Source organism: Gymnodraco acuticeps, unplaced genomic scaffold, assembly GCF_902827175.1.
Source record: "Gymnodraco acuticeps unplaced genomic scaffold, fGymAcu1.1, whole genome shotgun sequence".
Taxonomy (NCBI): Eukaryota; Metazoa; Chordata; class Actinopteri; order Perciformes; family Bathydraconidae; genus Gymnodraco; species Gymnodraco acuticeps.
The window spans coordinates 818,828-836,860 of NW_022989861.1; the positions used below are offsets into that span (position 1 = coordinate 818,828).

The 18,033-nt window shown below is 41.2% G+C and overlaps 1 protein-coding gene across 2 annotated transcripts in view; it reads left to right on the top strand.

Moving 5' to 3' along the window:
• The window catches only part of LOC117562730 (phosphofurin acidic cluster sorting protein 2-like), a 60,195-nt gene that overhangs the window by 27,607 nt on the left and 14,555 nt on the right, over positions 1–18,033 (top strand). For both annotated transcript variants that reach the window (XM_034240616.1, XM_034240617.1), the window contains exons 3-11: positions 7,666–7,755; positions 8,878–9,003; positions 11,464–11,626; positions 12,709–12,800; positions 13,055–13,135; positions 13,503–13,562; positions 15,405–15,556; positions 16,169–16,262; positions 17,594–17,677. In XM_034240616.1, the coding sequence (XP_034096507.1) occupies positions 7,666–7,755; positions 8,878–9,003; positions 11,464–11,626; positions 12,709–12,800; positions 13,055–13,135; positions 13,503–13,562; positions 15,405–15,556; positions 16,169–16,262; positions 17,594–17,677 (942 nt within the window). The remainder of the gene's footprint in view (positions 1–7,665; positions 7,756–8,877; positions 9,004–11,463; positions 11,627–12,708; positions 12,801–13,054; positions 13,136–13,502; positions 13,563–15,404; positions 15,557–16,168; positions 16,263–17,593; positions 17,678–18,033) is intronic.

The following is an 18,033-nucleotide window of genomic DNA, read 5'->3' on the forward strand; positions in this document are numbered from 1 at the left end:
ATGGTCCACTGCTTCTGAGAGAGAACCAAGACCTTAAGTGTAGACGCGCGTACGAACACACTGCCCTGAGGTGGCCTTGTGGGAAAATGTCTCAAAGGGAAAAGTCATTCAAACTTTCTTGAATGCAGTTCCACAGAAAAAGAGAAAATTAAAGAAAAGGAGAGAAGAGGGATTTATTTGTCTGTAACTTCTACCTAAGAGATACTGAGCCACATCAAAAGAACTCCGAGAAAACTTTTCATACCCACGCACATTAAAGGTGGGGTAGGTAAGTTTGAGAAACCGGCTCGAGATACACTTTTTGTTATATTCCATGGAATGCTCTTAACATCCCGATGGCAATGAATATCTTAAGTGCTTTGACAAAAAATACATAAAAAAACGTCATCTGTGGAAGCCGTAATACTGTAAAAAGTACAACCAATCCGTTCCAAACGGATTGGATTGCCGCCCTGTCTGTCAGCCTTCCATCTCGTGCACGCACAATTGTATCTCGTGCCCTCATTGGGCGTGCATTGCAGCAGTACTTCAATAGCCTCATCCCAATACCCCTCCTTTCCCTCACTCGCGTCCCTTCCTTGCATCTTAGCTCCGCCTCCGTAAGATGCGAGCGAGGGACACGAGGAGGTGACGCGAGGACAGAGGAGTCCTCAGGTATTAATTGGGATGTCCTCGTTCACTCAAACGTCACTCTTAAACGACGTCTGTTAATGATGACATGTGCACAGCTGTATCCCCTCTCATCAGGCTTAACTGAATAACCCCTTAGAACCGGCCCATTTGTTGTTAAATATTTATTTAAATGAATGAATCTTTCTCTTGTTAGTCAAGGAATTCAATGATGGTTGGTCCTAAAATGTAGCCTACATTTAAATAAAAAAATATAATTATAGTAATGTGAAAGCCTTTTAGAAATGAATTGCACATAATAATTCCCACAGAGCTGTGAGCACTTATACATTTATGTGACGCTTTTCCACTCATCTTCCAATTGTCGGTTTTCCTCTGTTGAAATCGACCATCTGTGAAGGCGGGGGCGGGGCTTTTATACGCGAGTAGTGAAAACACTTCCGCATAGTCTGCTCGCGTGTATCCTCCCTTTCGTCTCCTCCCGCACCCCTCCTCCCGCACCCCTCCTCGACTCCTCCGTGTGCATTTCAGCTATTGGGATGTCCTTCAAAATGGCGTGTCTTGATCGATTTCCGGGTCAAGTCCCGGAGGAAAGGAAGAGAGGAGTCGAGGAGGGGTAGAGAGGAGTCGAGGAGAGGTATTGGGATGAGGCTAATGACTCGCCAGCAACAGGCGGCCACTTTCACCAGTCTGCTGACATCATGTGCGCGTTCATGTGTGTTGGAAGAGGTGCTCTGTAAGGAAGTCTGAAGGAAGGGGCGGATTCTTTTCGGCTGTGTACTTTCAAATGTTAGTGCACTCGAGCCGGTTTCTGAAACGTACCTACCCCACCTTTAAGGAGAAGCTACTGTTGTATTTTTCACATGCTTTTTTAATACGCTTCACTTCTCATGCACAAATGCCAGCTTTTCTAAATGCACAAAGGAATGTGCCACCTGTGTCATGTCTCTGTGAACCCATCATGTTTGAGGCATCCACACAAGGAAATGTTTATACCACCAGTGAGTAGGGCTGTGCAATTAATCGTATTTTAATCTCAATTACGATTTTGCCTTACAACGATTATGAAAACAACGTAATCGAAAAAAAACCGATTATTTTTCTGCATTCCCTTTCGCAATGATGCTCTGTCATTTTGTCTTGCGTTATACATCCTTCCCGCGCGTGTGCTTTCGCCCCTCCCTAAAAGCCCTCTTGGCCAGGTTGTGTTGTGACTGCAGTCTGTTTAATAAATCCATATAAACACGTTACAAGGGAAGCTTTAGTTTTTAGTCTTTTAGTCTTTATCATAGGGTCTTTATTCTCCGGTCTCTAGCGTTCAGTCAACTTTCACTAACCTCGTCAAGCTGGAGCCTTTTAGCTACTTCCTGTTTCCGGATATTGGGTTACCAAAATAAGAGTACTGCGTGTAGCAGTATAATTAAACATTAGTTGTGAGCTATGGTTGTGAGTGACATTAGTTATCATATTTATATATGTTTAGTAGCTTGTGGAAGTGCTCTAAAATATTTGTTGTTCTTGTTTATTGGTATTTATTATTTTTGATATTATTTATTTAAATGTAGATATAAATGTATAATTTTATTTTATTGGTTTTTCAGTTGAATTATACTTAAAGTTCAGGGTATTCAACTGTTAAAAACATACTGTTCAAATTATTCTTTAAATTTGTTTTAAAGTTCAATAAATGGATGTTTTCAAAGTTAATGAATAATCGTATTTAATAATCGTGATATCAATATTGACCAGAAATAATCGTGATTATGATTTTTGCCATAATCGCACAGCCCTACCAGTGAGTGAGGATTCCTTGCAGAATTGTGATTATAATTGGAGAATAAAACATGATCTAACAGGAAATAGAAGCAACCAATTATTATAAAATGTTATTGTCCAATAGGGGAAATATTGCTGTAAAAATTATGAGGAAATGGATTTAGGCATTTCATCTGATGAAGATGAATGGGCTAAATGTGTGGCTGTTCTCTTGCTATGTTGAGGGATTTAATGATTTTTCATTGTTACTATTGGCCCTGGAGATGAGACTAGGCGTAATGGATTCTACGATGTGTTTGGAAACTAGAAGGAGAGAGGGCATTCTAATTCATGCACTGTAATAGTAACGGAAAACTTTGAGACAAGATTTTGTAGTAGATGCCACGGTTACATTTGTCTGCAAAAATGTGTAGAGATCAGGGGCGGCGGGTGCTGTAGGCTAGGGAAGGCTAAGCCTTCCCAAATATTTGTGTCACTGCATCCTGGTAAAATAAATAGTGTTTGAAAGCGTACAACAGTTTTATGATATCACTGCCCCGTCTAAGACACGAGTGGATCTGTCTTGAATTACATTTGAGTTGAGTGTTTAGTCAACTTAATGTATTGCTTAAAATAATACTTCTGCATACAGTATGTGACAATGTAGGTGATGCACGGCCAGATACGGCTCGAGAAGCTGACTCAGATAAAGAAATGTGATATATTATGATATTATATGAATGATAAAATGCGACAAGTCGGCGTCTTCTCTGCATACGGCAGTTTAAACTGTATTTCCTTTATCCTGTAATATGACTTGATAGATTTAAACTCCGCACACTGAGCTCTGATTGGTCAGCAGGCGGTGCTTTCACTGAGTTGATCTCTTTTCTATAGACGCTGGAGGCGGGCAGCGTCAGGTTAAAAAAAAGTTATTTAGCCTTCCCAAACCTGAGCCTCACGCGCCGCCTATGGTAGAGATGGTGAGATTCTATTGGCCCTCCCTCCATGTATGAACAAATGGACCCAGAGAGCGATAATGATAGGGCAGAAAGATCTTGCTAGGAGATGTAAAGCACCTGGAACACCTGTTTTTAAGGATTGGGTTGCTAAAAAGCTGCTGCATATAGAATAATGTTATATAGGATTCGTAATAGGTCAGGAAAAAATGTGTGGAAATAACTGAATGACATGTATTGTGAGGTAGATTTGATATGTTTATGTTCCTAAATGTATTCATTAAAATGTACTGAGGATCAATATATTAGTTTTTTATTTTATTAATTATTTTGTATAAATATATTTCATATTTGCATCTTGGTGTAACACTAGGTGGGTTGAGAGCAATGGATAAGGATACAATACGCATTTCCGCCTTGATTGTTTTGCATAAACCAAACAGTTGGTAAAAGAACCTAAGCTACAGATCATTTACCCATTTTTGTGTCGGTTTTTGGCAGCAAAATCAATTAAGTTATTCAATTTTGATCCTCATACATCTTAATAATTAAGTTTATTGTTTAACTTAATAAACATCTGCCATCTGTGCAGAGTCTAGTCAAATACATGTGATATTGGACTACCTATTAAATCACATATTGAAATGTATTTATTGTAAGGTCAATTGTTACATGTTTTAGAGATGTTTCACAGTTTGGCTAAAAGCCTTTGAGCCTCAAACACCCTTTACATTAACTCCACTGTTTCTGTAGTTACTGCTCTCTGCCTCTCTGCCTCTGTAATTGTCCGTTTTCTCTCTCTGTCTCAACATTGTCCCCCTCATTTTGCAATGTAATTGAAATTTTAAGCTGCACTTGGCTATTTAAAGAGAAACAAATGATCTCCTCTTAACTGTCATCCTGAAGGAGAAAGCAAGCAACCAAGTGTGGCTTTATCCATGAGCTACGTTGTCTCTCGAGCGTGAAATCTCTATTTCTGTTGAGCCGCCCGGAGGACAGCCGAGCTAAGCTTCGTTTAACGCCACTCCGGAACTGGAGCATTAAATGCAATTTCCAGCAGGTTTGGCTGGGAAGAACACAGCAATACGGGTTTGAAGAGACGGTTAGTGAGGATGACGGAGGAATCGGGGGGTTTTGTTTCCAACCAGTGAACGACAAAGCCTCATCGACGCATGTCCTCCATTCTGTGTCCAGCATACACTAGCCGTTTCCAAAGTGGGCTCCGTGCACAGTACACACAAGCCCAGTAATGGCTAACCATTTGGATGTTATCCCAAAGCAGGCAGCGGGGTTGATGTGATTGCAGTTCAGTCTGAGGGAGCCTCTGTGCTCCCTTGGAGATAGTCTTCTGTCTCTCACCCTGGAGACCGCTGGGTCACTTCAAGTAGCTGAGGCCCCCACAGACAACCCTCTGTTGCACTGGGTTGCCTTGTAGCACGTGCACATGATCATGCAGTTTGTATTGTATTTGGTTGCCTGAGGTTTTAGCCAAACATTGATGTCAGCTGGATCATTATATGAAAGGCGGGCTATTTTCATTTCAGGACAGGCCGCTGTCCAAAGCTCTTCCATTTGCACTCCACTCCACTGATGAGATCTAATGATGTGTGTGTGTGTTGAGGGAAACAGAAGCCTCTACACACATTGAGCTCTTGTCCTGAAGCTAAATCACTTCCTGCCTTTGCTGCGAACAGTAGAGCCAATTTAGAGATTTTAACATAACGAAGTAACTTTGACAGGAGTTGAACTTTTCCCACAGGCTTTTTGAGCTTGGTAGAGTTTAGGGGTAAATGACATCTCCCCCGAATGCCCCAGAAAGACAGTGGAGAAGCTTGTAGCAGGGGAGAAAGGGTGAGAGAAAGGGTGGTGGCGGTGGGGATGAAAGGACATTCAGACAAGCTTCCCTGCCAAGGCTCCGTATTGTTAATGCATGTCAGGCAGTTTGAGAGTGCTCGGCTTTTGTGCCTTGATTCTTTGTACCAGCCAGTGAGCATGAGAAAAGAGGGCTCTTTGTGGAGCTCAAGTTAGTGACAAGGTCATACTGAGTCAGACATCTCCCTTCTTTTGGCTTTTAAACATAAAATAGGAGCTGCAGCTACTGTCAAGGTACTGTCAGCGTGTCCTTCTGTGGAACATATTGAGCCATTAGGGCTGGATAGAAAACTGCTTAATACAACTGAATGCTTTGCAAGTGTCAGCAAAATGTTATTTATGTCCATTTCCCCGTTAGTTATTCAAAGCTTTGGTTTCATTTCAGATATTGACAGCGCAGTAAATGTTCTTTCAAAATGTTCCTTTATTTTATACTATACAAACAAAGAGTTATGTGTTTTCTGAATATTTCACACTTTTATATCACAAGTTTGTAGACTTGGCAGTTTCCAACTTCATGCAAGATGTGGAAATGAATGAAAAAATGAAATATCTGAATCATTTGATAAAGATTTTCAAAAATCCCCAAAACAATGTAGAAGAAACAGAACATGTAAACTGTAAACAAGAATGATCAGGGATAGAGATATTTCTCTCGGAGACAATGTTGCTACAGCTGAGCCTGCTGGAAAATGTTCAGATCACTCAAATATTCAGAGGCTGGTTGCCAGGGATACAATTGGAACTTGGAGAATGGCTTACTGCCTGCTAATTTTAATTATTTGATTGTATCAGTAGCTTATAAGTGGCAGAACTGTTCTCAGATGCATTGTAATGAATGATTATCAAGTTATAAAAAAGTTGGAAAATCATACATAATACTGCTTCAGGTACACATGACAGAGAAATACCCCATCATATTTTTTTGAGAGCTGGAAGTGGGATGACATGTGTTTGGAAGAACAGTTGCAATTGCTCTACTTAAAGGGGCCCTATTGTGTCTTTACTGTTACATGTTTACATATATGTTAATGTTCAAAAAGCTCTTTAGTTTCCTCATACTGCCTGTGCTGCAGCACCTCTTTTCACCCTCTGTGTGAAACCAGAGCCCAGTCTGCTCTGATCGGTTAGCTGGCCAGCTCTGTTGTGATTGTGCAACCGCTTAGAGATGTCCCGCCCCTTAGCCTATTATGTACAATGTGTTGGAGCGCTAGCCATAAGAAGCGCAAGTGTTGCATCATCATGTCACGGAAATAAACAAATGTCTACAATTCGATGTGCACTATAGTGTGCAGTTTCATATCACTTATCCTTGTGATGTTCCTACAGAGGCCCCATTGCATTCTTGAATGTAGCGGCTCCTTCTATTAACCTCTGATGAATTCTCAGTATCTGTTACATGCTTTAGCAGCTCTGATGACATAAGGATCCACAGTTGCACTCTCTGCTCAGGATTCTTAAAGAGTTCCATGGAATAAAGCGAGATATAGGATATCCTTCATTAATACTCTTGGCAGCTTCAGTAGGACACCTGAACTAAGCTCGGATGACTTGTGAAATTTGTACGGCAGCTGATGAGTTTCCAAATATATTACACAACAGATGCCTGTCTTTCTCACTCCCGGCTCGACGTTAAATTCTGAACTCGAGACTTGAGAAGCTGTTCCTGTTCGCACTCTCGACTCTCTGTTTTTTTCGAGATTAGAAGAGGTCCAAAAACAAGCTCAGTTGAAGAATCAAACGAGGAACATGATATACTTTAATCTGAGGCATGTAAGAGAAGCTCTCAAAGGCTAAGACGGGTTCTCCGAGGACAGACTGTGCGGCGGTGTCCTTACAGGTGGAGGACACTTTTACAACCCCAGACATTTAAAACCTTGTGCTACAGTTGGCTACAAGACGTTTGTACTAGCCCCCAAATTAGCTTAGGCGATTAGTCTCTCTCAACTAGAATAGCAAGCATTAGATAATAACATTAAATGTGGTGTCTATTAGCTGGAAATACAGTGGCTGCACCGTAGCAGCTACAACAACGTATGTAGAATACCAAACTCTCTCAAGGCATCGTTATAAATCCTAACCGATTTTTTTCTGAGATGCTTAGGGTGCCAATGGAGACAGTGGAGAGCAGACTTGTGATTAGGCTTCTGCTTTTTGAATACTAATGCCAGTTAGGAACACTTCTTTATGTCCCTGAGCTCGGCATCTGACCCATATTTCATTGTTCCAGTAGCACTGTGAAGGAGTAGAGGACTGTTTGTACTAAGCTGCTTCAAGGTGCGAATCTGCATAAATGTGTGAATGTGAAGCAGGCTGGTCCTTAAATAAGGCTCGCAGTCGCTGTGGTCTGATAGGAGATTTGTGGGTATTTTTCTTATTCTAAAGGCAGCTGCTAACGTATTTTTTATTTATATGTACCAATTAAACGTTGCTTTTCTTTGTCTTACAGGGTTCAAAGCGTCTTTTGAGATCAAATGAGTACGTGCTCCCACCCAACGGACTGATGGAGACGGATCTGGAGCTCACATTCTCACTACAGGCAAGCACTGACGTTCTGCTGTGAATTCTCACACTGATACTGCAGCTAGTTGACAGGGAGGAATTTGTTAAAGCCCCTTCCTTACCACGTGCACATTTATTTTGTAAATGTATTCATGTGTATTTACAGTATTTTGTATATATTACATCAGGCCCAGTTTGTTAATATAAGCCACACTTTTTTAATGTTATTTTGTGGAGAGAGGTGTGAGCTATGTGTAGCAGGACAGGAAGTGTTGTAGTTTCTGTCGTCACATACTGTGTCCTTCCAAGTGCAACCCTACTCCATTCAAGAAATAATCCCTACCAAAGTCACTGAAGCAGACAGAATGTGTTGGATTTAAAAAAATAGACACTGCATACCGCGTGCGGACTAAAGTTGCAAGGCAGCCATCGAGGTGAATTATGACAGCACAAGTGAACAAGCTGTGGAAATATATATGTTGCATGTGTGTAAAACATTTGCAAATTCTTAACAAAAATGACATCGCTGTTGAGTAAATTCATGCTGCTTTTGAATAAAAAATTGAGGCAGAAATAGACATGAGGCAGTGATGTTCAACCAACTTCTGAAACAGACATTAACTGCCATTTTGTGAATATTCAAGACCAACAACGGCAAGTCAAGTCAATGTGAAGTTCAGTTTACGCCTTCAAAGACATTAAAACTCCAGAGGACACAGACAAGTTGGATTCAAAGAGCAAATGTGAGGATAAAATATAAAGTGTTAGAGAGAGATATAAATCTGAAGTGATGAAGGTTCAATAACACTTCAAACACACTCCAGCAGACAGACCATTAGTAATACTTCAGGCATTCTAACACCTACCATGTTGATTCACTGCTGGCATCAGAGTACTGTAATGGCTGTATTTGTTACAGAAAACTTGAACCAGGATTGTGTCATGGTGGGAAATGTCCTTTTTCTGTGGCTGATGCATGGTACAAATATATATTAGCTGAATAGAGACACAGCACAGCAGAATAATTGATAAAGAATTTGGTTTCGATGGAGAAAATACAATTGATTGGCCTTTGTCTGCAAGTGAGTTTCCATCTAAACGCTGATGAATATGTACTGTGGTCTATGTATCAATCTGTGTTTATATTTGTTTTATTCAGTACCCCCATTTTCTGAAGAGGGATGCCAACAGACTGCAGATTATGCTGCAGAGGAGGAAACGCTACAAGAATCGAACCATCCTCGGATACAAAACTCTGGCTGTGGGAGTCATCAATATGGCTGAGGTACTTTCAACCACTTCATTTCATGTTTCACTGAATTTCTCTTGAGAAACATCATTTTTCCTTTCAGCTGGTGATTGACATGGCTGTCAGTGTCTATGTACAATGTCTTGGTTCGCCAGTCCTGCTTTACCCATCATTCCGATGATTCATGCTCATCACACGTACTGCTGTGTGAGATTATGGGCCATCTGGAGCTGGCTTCACATGCACTTTCTGGAAAATGCATTCAGCCATGCTATGCGGTAATAATAGACTGCAAGCTGACATGATGCCACTTGTCGATGTTTATTTGATGTAGATATACAAGATTACGTTGGTTTTTTTCCCTCATCTGAGTTATTTAACATTAAGTACTACCAGTCCTGCCTCAGCTGGACATTCAGTAGGGATGTTGCACGTATGTCAGACTGTATGTTTGGCCACTGGACCATCAAAATGCCATTTAAAAAAAAATTGTGTTGAATTGTGGGTCATTCACTTGCATCATTGCGCACGAGCAAAGTGCTCTCGTGTTTGAACACAGTGGGGGATTTTTGATGGCATGCCTACTACTATGGATCGCACTGAACCAAACATTGTACAGCAGATAGAGATAAATTAAAAAGCCTTGTGAAGGACATAATTAGCTTGCTGTTTATATGAAAGGGAAGTCAAGATGAAGAGAGATTTAGACAGATATCGAGCGCCATACTTATTGGAAAAGAGGGCATTTCTCAAATGGTAATTACAGTGCCCATTCATGCTCAGCTAAAGTGACTTCCCACTAGTAGCCCCAGGACAAAAATGTACTGACATTTAAAAACAATACCAATGCTTATTGCATTTTTAAATACTACTTTACCGCAGTGCTGTTTTGGTGCTTTCTGCAGCGAAACAACCCACAGACTTCTATGAATAAAGCTAGATTGGCCATTATTGGATCCTGTCGGGTAATTATGTTGTCATCTGCTGTAGAGTTAACTTTCCCTTGCCCTCATTCTGAATCCATCGGGGCATTACGTGGGAGGAAGTCACAGTTATTGGACTTTGCATGCAGCATTGGAGTAAGTGCACCCCTGACGGTGTTTGAGCAAAGCGAGCCTACTCCCTGTGCAGCTATTCATCAAGTGAAATATTGAAAGTACCCCCCAGATAGAGCTTACAATGAAAGCTCATCCTTTCTCATCTGATTCATAACAATTTATGCAAACCGCGTTACGCTGTTTGTCTCTGTGATATGAGCAAATTGGCGCGGCTCATTTCCACATTCAGAATGTAATAGCCAGAGATTTTCTTAGGGATAGCAAGGTCTCGTAATCAGTCTGTAAATCTCTGCGAGCATAAATCAGTGTAACAGAAGCCCTCCCAATCTCTGATGTATCGGTGTCTGTTCTTCAGGAAAGAGAGATACTGTTCTTCCATCAGGCCTCTCTGTTGAAGAAATTACTTCCATGCTATTTTGACAGAGTGATTTAAAGACTTGAATTTTAGACATGTGTCCTCCGTTTTATTTTTTTAAGACAATGAAACATTTAATTCAAGGGGCCCTATCGTGCTTTTGTTTGTTTTTTTCTTTCCTTGGTGTGTTATATATGTCTTAGTGCATGTAAATGGTCTGAAAAGGATAAAATCCCTGTGTTCCCTCCAGAGGGAGTTTCTCTCCCACACACTGCCTGAAACGCCTCCATTGGACTCCTTTGTTTACTTGACATAGTGACATCACTACGTAACACTTGCACTTCTACTGGCTAGCACACATTGTACGTGATAGGCTAAGGGGCGGGACATCTCTAAGTGGTTCACCTATCGCAACATAGCCGGCCAGCTGACCGATCAGAGTGGACTGGGCTCTGGTTTCAGACGGAGGGTGAAAGAGAATGAAAAAAAATCTGACTTTTGAACATGAAAGCATGTAAACATTTCACAGTAGAGGTACACGATACAAATATGAACCAAAACATGTGCATAATAGGCCCCTTTAACATCACATAGAACACCTGAAAATATCTTGTAAATGTAAACTAACAAATTATAAAAAATACAGGGCTATTTAGTTTATTACACCACTTAGGCTGGTGAATTAGTATGCATAATCATCCTCTTGTGCACTTATTGTCCTTTTTAATATTGTATTATACTTTATTTGCATACATTATTAGATCTTTACATGTTACATGTTTTACATTGTTGTTTACAATTGTGAATGAAGGAGAAATGATTACCATATCTGGGCTGTAGGTCGGGGGTGGAAGGTCACCTTTAATGTTTCTCTATATGTTTGTGTATTTGTTAAAATAGCTATTTTATCCTATTATACCAGCTTTAAAAAAGAATAAAAGACAATATTATCAGAAGTGTTTCAAGAGAGATATATATAAAAAAAACTACTTGTCTTGTATAATTGGTTTAGAGCACATTTTGTATTTGAATGGATTCTTAAAAATCAATAGCGAGCCTCAAAGTCAATCTTCCCGTATCCAGGTGATGCAACACCCGACAGACGGAGGACAGATCCTGGGTCTCCATAGCAACGTGAAGGAGGCGCCAGTGCGTGTGGCGGAGATCAGCGTGTACTCTCTCTCCAGCCAGCCCATCGACCACGAGGACGGCAGCGGCCAGGCCGGGCGCAAGACCAAAACCTCAGGTGAGCACGGACCCCCCCCCCCCTGTCCCTCAGACCAGCCTGTACCAGCGCTGCTCGCTCAAATCCTGTGTGTAATTTCAGCCCTCTCCCTGGAGCCAGCGCCCCCCCCCCAGGCCCCTCTCTTCCTCCTTCCACATGGCTCCTATTTCCCCACCGAGAGGAATAAACTCTTAATCCCAACCTGTGGCCAAGGATATGTTATTCCCTCCAGCTATGCTTCTAATGTTGATGTGAGAGTTGAACAGACTTAGGCCTTATTGCCTTACACTTTTCAAATTCTGGACGGGGGAGAATTATTGGGCCATGCTCGGACACCACGCCTTCATCCCGCCATGCTGATCCTTCGCTTTTCTGGAAGTTATTAAAGAGGCTGCTCAAACATAACAGATGAACTCATGCACCGAGAATTATTCCAGTGTCACTCAGAGGAAGATGTTTATCTTTCTCCTCTGTAGTCAGCCTCACTAACAGACATCCCAGCTAAGAGGACTGAACTGGATGTTTCACAGGCAAAAGGATGTTGAGAGAAAAAAGATCTTCCATTGCCTGATCTGTGCTCAGCTGTCAAACACGCAGTAAAAAGGGCTTTTTAGGGAATGTGGCTGCTCAAACCAATAAAATCTGACTTGGTAGTAAAGCTTCAACCACTAAAATGTTATTAAAACTTCATCAGAATGTAAAACATGAGCTGTCCCATCTACTTTACATATAAGCTTTCAATACATTTCAGCAAGCACTTTTAGCATTATTCATGTGCACAGAAAACGTTTTTGCATTAAATTGTACTCACTATTCTTTCCATGTAGTCAAAATAATTAATTACTGATGAGCGGTGTGGAAAAGGACAGGAAATTAAGAATTATAAAAAGTACACAATATGCTGGAATCTTGATTTAAATTATAATAAACGGTTTCTGTTTTGTTTGTTTAACACCTTTTAGGCTACCAATGACAACAAATGCTGCTTATATGCTTACTCTGTTCCAAAACAAAATGTCAACAAAGCTTCTGTGAAACTACTTTTGGTAAGACTGCCCAGACATGCATGTATTTTGATGTTTTTCCTGTGTGTGTACGTCCAGACCGCTCCCCAGACATGGATAACTATTCTGAGGAGGACGATGACAGCTACTCGTCGGAGCAGGAAGCCAGCGATGACGCAGTTCATGCTCAGGTTAGCCAGAAAATGCTTAAAACAAACCTGCAAAAGCCAGCTCAATCAAATACATATACGAAATTAAAGTATAACATATACAATTTAGCTAAACAAAATTAAAGTCGTTCCCTAATAGATTTTGCCAGAAGCAGTTGTCCTTTCCAAGTTTTTAGTCGTATAACAATGTATTTCCTACATTTAGCTTAATGATTACAGGTAGAATTGTAGGGGGCGCTATTATAAGATCTCATCCACCCACTCGTTTTTCACAGGACCTTTATGATGAAGACGACGAGGTCAGGAAGCCGAAGAAAGCCCGGAGGAAAATGATCCGAACCACCTCCATGACCAGGGTAAGTCACCTCTTTTTCTCCACCACATGGGAGTGTAGCGCTCGCTAATCATTGACTACGAGAACAACTCAAGACCTGCTCTGGCTGTCGTACAAGCTTTTTTAAGGGAAAGCGCACAATGTGTTCCATTTGTCCAAGCCATTAGGACGATGTGGATGAGCACGTAAAATGAACACTGTGGGTTCACTGGAGTGATTATAATGGTCTTTACATAGAGTGAATGTGAATGAGTAATCCAGTGGACAGTTACTGGGAGAAGTGATAAGCCCGGGCCCAGCTGTCATGCACATCTAATGAGGACAGTTACTCCCTTTCAGGGGGCTCTGATTTTCATAATTGTATGTTTTTTTTTCTTCTTCGTTTGCAGCAACCTAACTTCAAGCAGAAGTTTGTGGCCTTGCTGAAAAGGTTCAAGGTAACAGATGAGGTGAGTGTGAAAAGAATAATTTACTTTTTTGTTTTGATCAACACCCAGGAGAAACAGCACCCCTGTAATGTCTCAGCCCTACAGTAATGAAGTTTTTAGCAAGTCAGCTGTGAAACATATCAATTATTAAATTGCCCTTGGGCCAGGAGCAAATAAGCTCAGTATTGACTGTCTAAACAATATATTGCTGCAGCTAATGTCTCCCACCTGGAGAAGAAATCACTGCCGCCCAACAGAGGTACACGAATAATTATGGCTGCATTACCTCTGTGCTCATGGATGTATGATTCATACATTTCCATTAGCAGCAATCTGTATGCAGAATCCATTAAAGACCCTTTTTCTCCACCACATAATCCTGTGATAAATGCACGCTCACGCACTTGTCCTGTTGAGGTTTGTGTTTTTCTTCTCTCATGTCCCTTTTTCAAATAAATGTTTCTGTGGATGCTACATAACAGCTTGTAAATCAGGTCATCAGCAGCAAGTCGACCATTTGTGTGCAACAACCCCTACATGTCCATTAGTATTTAATCTGTGTTAGTTAGGCCATTATAATGATAATAATTCCCATTCAACTGTGAAATATATTGAATTTGTTGCCATTGGCTTGCTTTCCCTCTTCTACATTCTGACGTTGCAGTACTTAAATGAAAGGGAAAAATACCTTTTGAAGATTGCTAAGGCCTTGAGTAAAATACAGATATGCTGCCTGCAAAGAAACCCTCCCTTCATTGCCTTAATTATCAATATAATCAACTGTATCCGCTAAAAAGGAAAATTACACTTACTCTTCAAATCTAAAGGAAATAAAGGGATAAATACTGGCATATAACATTACATTACACTTTTTTGTATCCAAAGCGACTTGCATGCATTCAGTTCTGTGGGCAATCCCCACAGGAGCAATTTGGGCTGAAGTGTCTTACCCAGGGACACAACGACATGCTCTCTGCATCAGCGCACTATCCCACTGAGCCACAGCCTCCCTATGTATATATAATAATATATATACTATTTGTCTTTTATTTTCTTTATCCCCTTTATATGCATTATTTGTCTTTTTCCTACAATTTGTCCTCAATTTTTTACTGACTTTGTTGTAATATCTCAGTCCTCTCTTGAACTACAGAACCTAAAGATATCATAAAATAAAAAACAGTCCATAAATTACATCAACAAAGAAATCAGGTTCCATTCTTAACTATGGAGGTTTCAGGGGATTTGACTACACCATTTATAGAAACAAATGTTATTAAGACCCTTGTGGGACATACAAGCCCCTCGAGGCCAGGGGACTTGTGTTTCTCTGGATGCTTCCTGAAGCTCCAGGTGGCCCGATGATCTTTTTTCAACTCCCCTGGCTCTAATCCCTTCCTTGTGGCCAGTCAGTGTGCTGGGCTACAGCTCTATAAATACATAGCCGGGAGGAGAGGAGGGGACAGACTGTGTTTATCTGCTCCCTGCCAGCTTCTGCACTTATGGAGTGGCATTAATCACCTGATTAGTCCACAGGCAGGCTGCCTGTGTGTGGCTCCTATGATATACATCCCCACTGTGCGATCGAGGACCGGCAACCTTAGCTCTCCTCCAGCACTCACTCGCCTTTTAATTGGCCTTCTTAGGACCGAGGCAGAGATGTATTTATAGCATAGATTTTCTCATTTTACAACGTTCAGTGCTCCCCTTCATTCGTTAGGCTCCATTAGCCCAGCTGTGAAAGTGATTAGTTAATGCACAGCACCAGTCACTCCCTACACTTATTTAATCCATGGCCATGATTTCAAATCCCTGATTACAGCGTACTGATGTGTTGATGATGTGTCTATCCCTATATGGCAGGTGCTGGACTCTGACCCTGTTGACCAGACCCAGGAGGTGGAGGAGGATCTGGACTTACTCTACGACAGCCTGGAGGTGTACAACCAGAGCGACAGCGGGCCGGAGATGGAGGACAACGAGAGCGTCCTGAGTACGCCCAAGCCTAAACTCAAGTATGTGGCACAAGGCTGGGCATTTAGCAATATCCTTTTCTAGATATCATGATATGAGGCTACTAGATATTGTCTTAACTTTTGGATATTCTGACATTAAATAATTGTTGATTGAGTAATTGTCTTTTCTTTAAAAGGCTGCATTACTATAGAGTGATATTATGTTCAGAACTTACTAGACTGCTGTAGCTGCTCTTTTGTTTTGCCTACCCACTTTGTCATAATATCCACATTCAACATCCACATTGTATTTGGAAATGTTTTTGTTTTTTAAAGGAACATGCCCACCCACCCATTGAACATGGAGTTTAAAGCAAAAAGTAGTTAATTAATACATTTTTAAAAAGCACAGGTTTTTGATCACAACTATTGGAATATTTCCTTTTCTCCATATCGCACAGCCCTACCTCTTAAGCCATCTTTTTCAGAAATTGTCTTATTTTTCTAGGCATTCAATCATTTATGGGCGCAATCTTTACACAGTTTGAGTGGGTTTTTTGTAAATACAAAATCGAGGAGGTATTTACAACATGTCTGAAGTTGCAATTGGCCATTCAGTTAGGACTGCCCAGTTAAACAAATTAATCAAATTGTCTTTGTTTCTGTTTTCAGGCCGTTCTTTGAAGGGATGTCTCACTCCAGCTCCCAGACCGAAATTGGAAGCATACACAGCCAAAAGAGCCAGCAGAGAGAGCTGTCTTGTCCTGTAAGTTGATTACCAGGCCGCCCAGATGCCTCTCCACCACACTGTTTACCCATGAAGGTCTTCCTCTGTGGTATCTGGAGAAGTTCTTGTAAACAGGGTTAGGTAAAGGAATTGCCTCTGGGCAGTGTTTAAATATCTGGCAGTCCTCTCTGCTTATTGTGGTTCAGGGATTCCCATGGACCATGATACTACAGGAAAGATATTCCGAGCATGCAGCTCCCACCCCTGCAGATGGGGATGGGATGGAATGGAAGGGGGGGGGGGGGGTGCTGCAGTTCTTGTCCTGTTCACCCCTAGAGCCCTCTAGTATTTATAGGGACCGACACCGAATGACCTCTCCACCTCCATCACAGACACACATATGCTCAGAGAAGATTGGATGGAGCATCCCTGAACTCCTGCTCAGAGATTTATGGCACACGGGAAGCAACAAGGACAGAGAGGGGGAGACATGTTGAGTGTGATACTTAGAGAGGAAGCGCTGTTTATATATATCTGGGAATCCATTTCAGCTTGCAATAAAACAGCCCCGAGCATTTCACACTGCTACAGCCCTCCATCTTGCTCAATAAATGTCTCCAGTCGAACTTCATGAATGCAGGCGAAGCAGTTAAGTGTTTGATCTAATTGAAATAAATGAATGTTATAAGATGCACTTAAATAGTTTCAGACAAGCACACGAGGGTAAAGCAAGTATTCAGATCTTTCACACGGTAACATTATTCCAACACGAGTAAAAGTCTTTCACTGAAAAGAATGCAGGTTTTATCAGACATATGTACTTTAAAAAACAAATAGATTAAGTATTTATTAGGTGAAAATCCCCTTTCAGTGTTTTACATAGAATTGTTGTATTATATTACTGTATCATCAATGTCTACTGTCTATTTTCTCAACACATAAAGAAACAATTTACCTCAGTTTATTTAAGAAAAATCTAATTTCAATTAACCAAAATTGAAGATACATTTTCCCTGGATGCGTATAAAGAGCTTTAAAGAAAATAATCTTTTGAAGTAAAAAGACAAATAAAAAAATGGGTATACTCAATCACAATTACCTGAAATGTGTGCTGTAGTACAGTTATTGAGTGAATATACTAGGTTACATTTCAACCCTTCAAGTGTGTCCATTTTTCTTTTGGGGTTTCTATGTGAGTTGGAGGCTACAGTGGAACATAGAGAAGCTTTTAGAGGTATTTGTACTTGTCAGATCTGCCACTTTCAGTAAGCTCGGTGGAGCGGTGAGCAGTGACATGTTTGTCATTTATATTTGCCAGAGAAGGTTCAAATGGTCTAATGTGTGTGTGCTTATGTGTGTTTACCCTACAGACTGGTGACTTTCTGACCGTGGACAGATGTAAAGTGCAAGGGGCCCGGTATCAAGATGACAGCAACACCGACGCAACCGTCGCGGTATGTGTTTGGAACAACAGCAGTTTTACTTTCTGTTTGTTTGTCTTTGGCAAAATCTCCTTTGAGCATCTCTTTTCTCAGATTTGTTTCCCCCTGCCCTTCTCCACTTGAGTGCCCTTATCCTCCCATGGGCCTTGGTTGTTTTCCAGGAAAAAGCAATGAGGGAGGGGGTTAGCAAGGGCAAGCAAACCAAACAGCACAGTCATCCATTATGGATCAGTCGAGGAGACAAGGCGGCCCCATGCTGGAAAAATCCTGACTGATGGCGGTCGAACGAGGGGTGTTTGTTGTTGTCTGTGTGCCGTCGGGTCGGTCTAACCTTGTTCTGCTCCCCCTCTGAGCGCTGGTCGCACCGC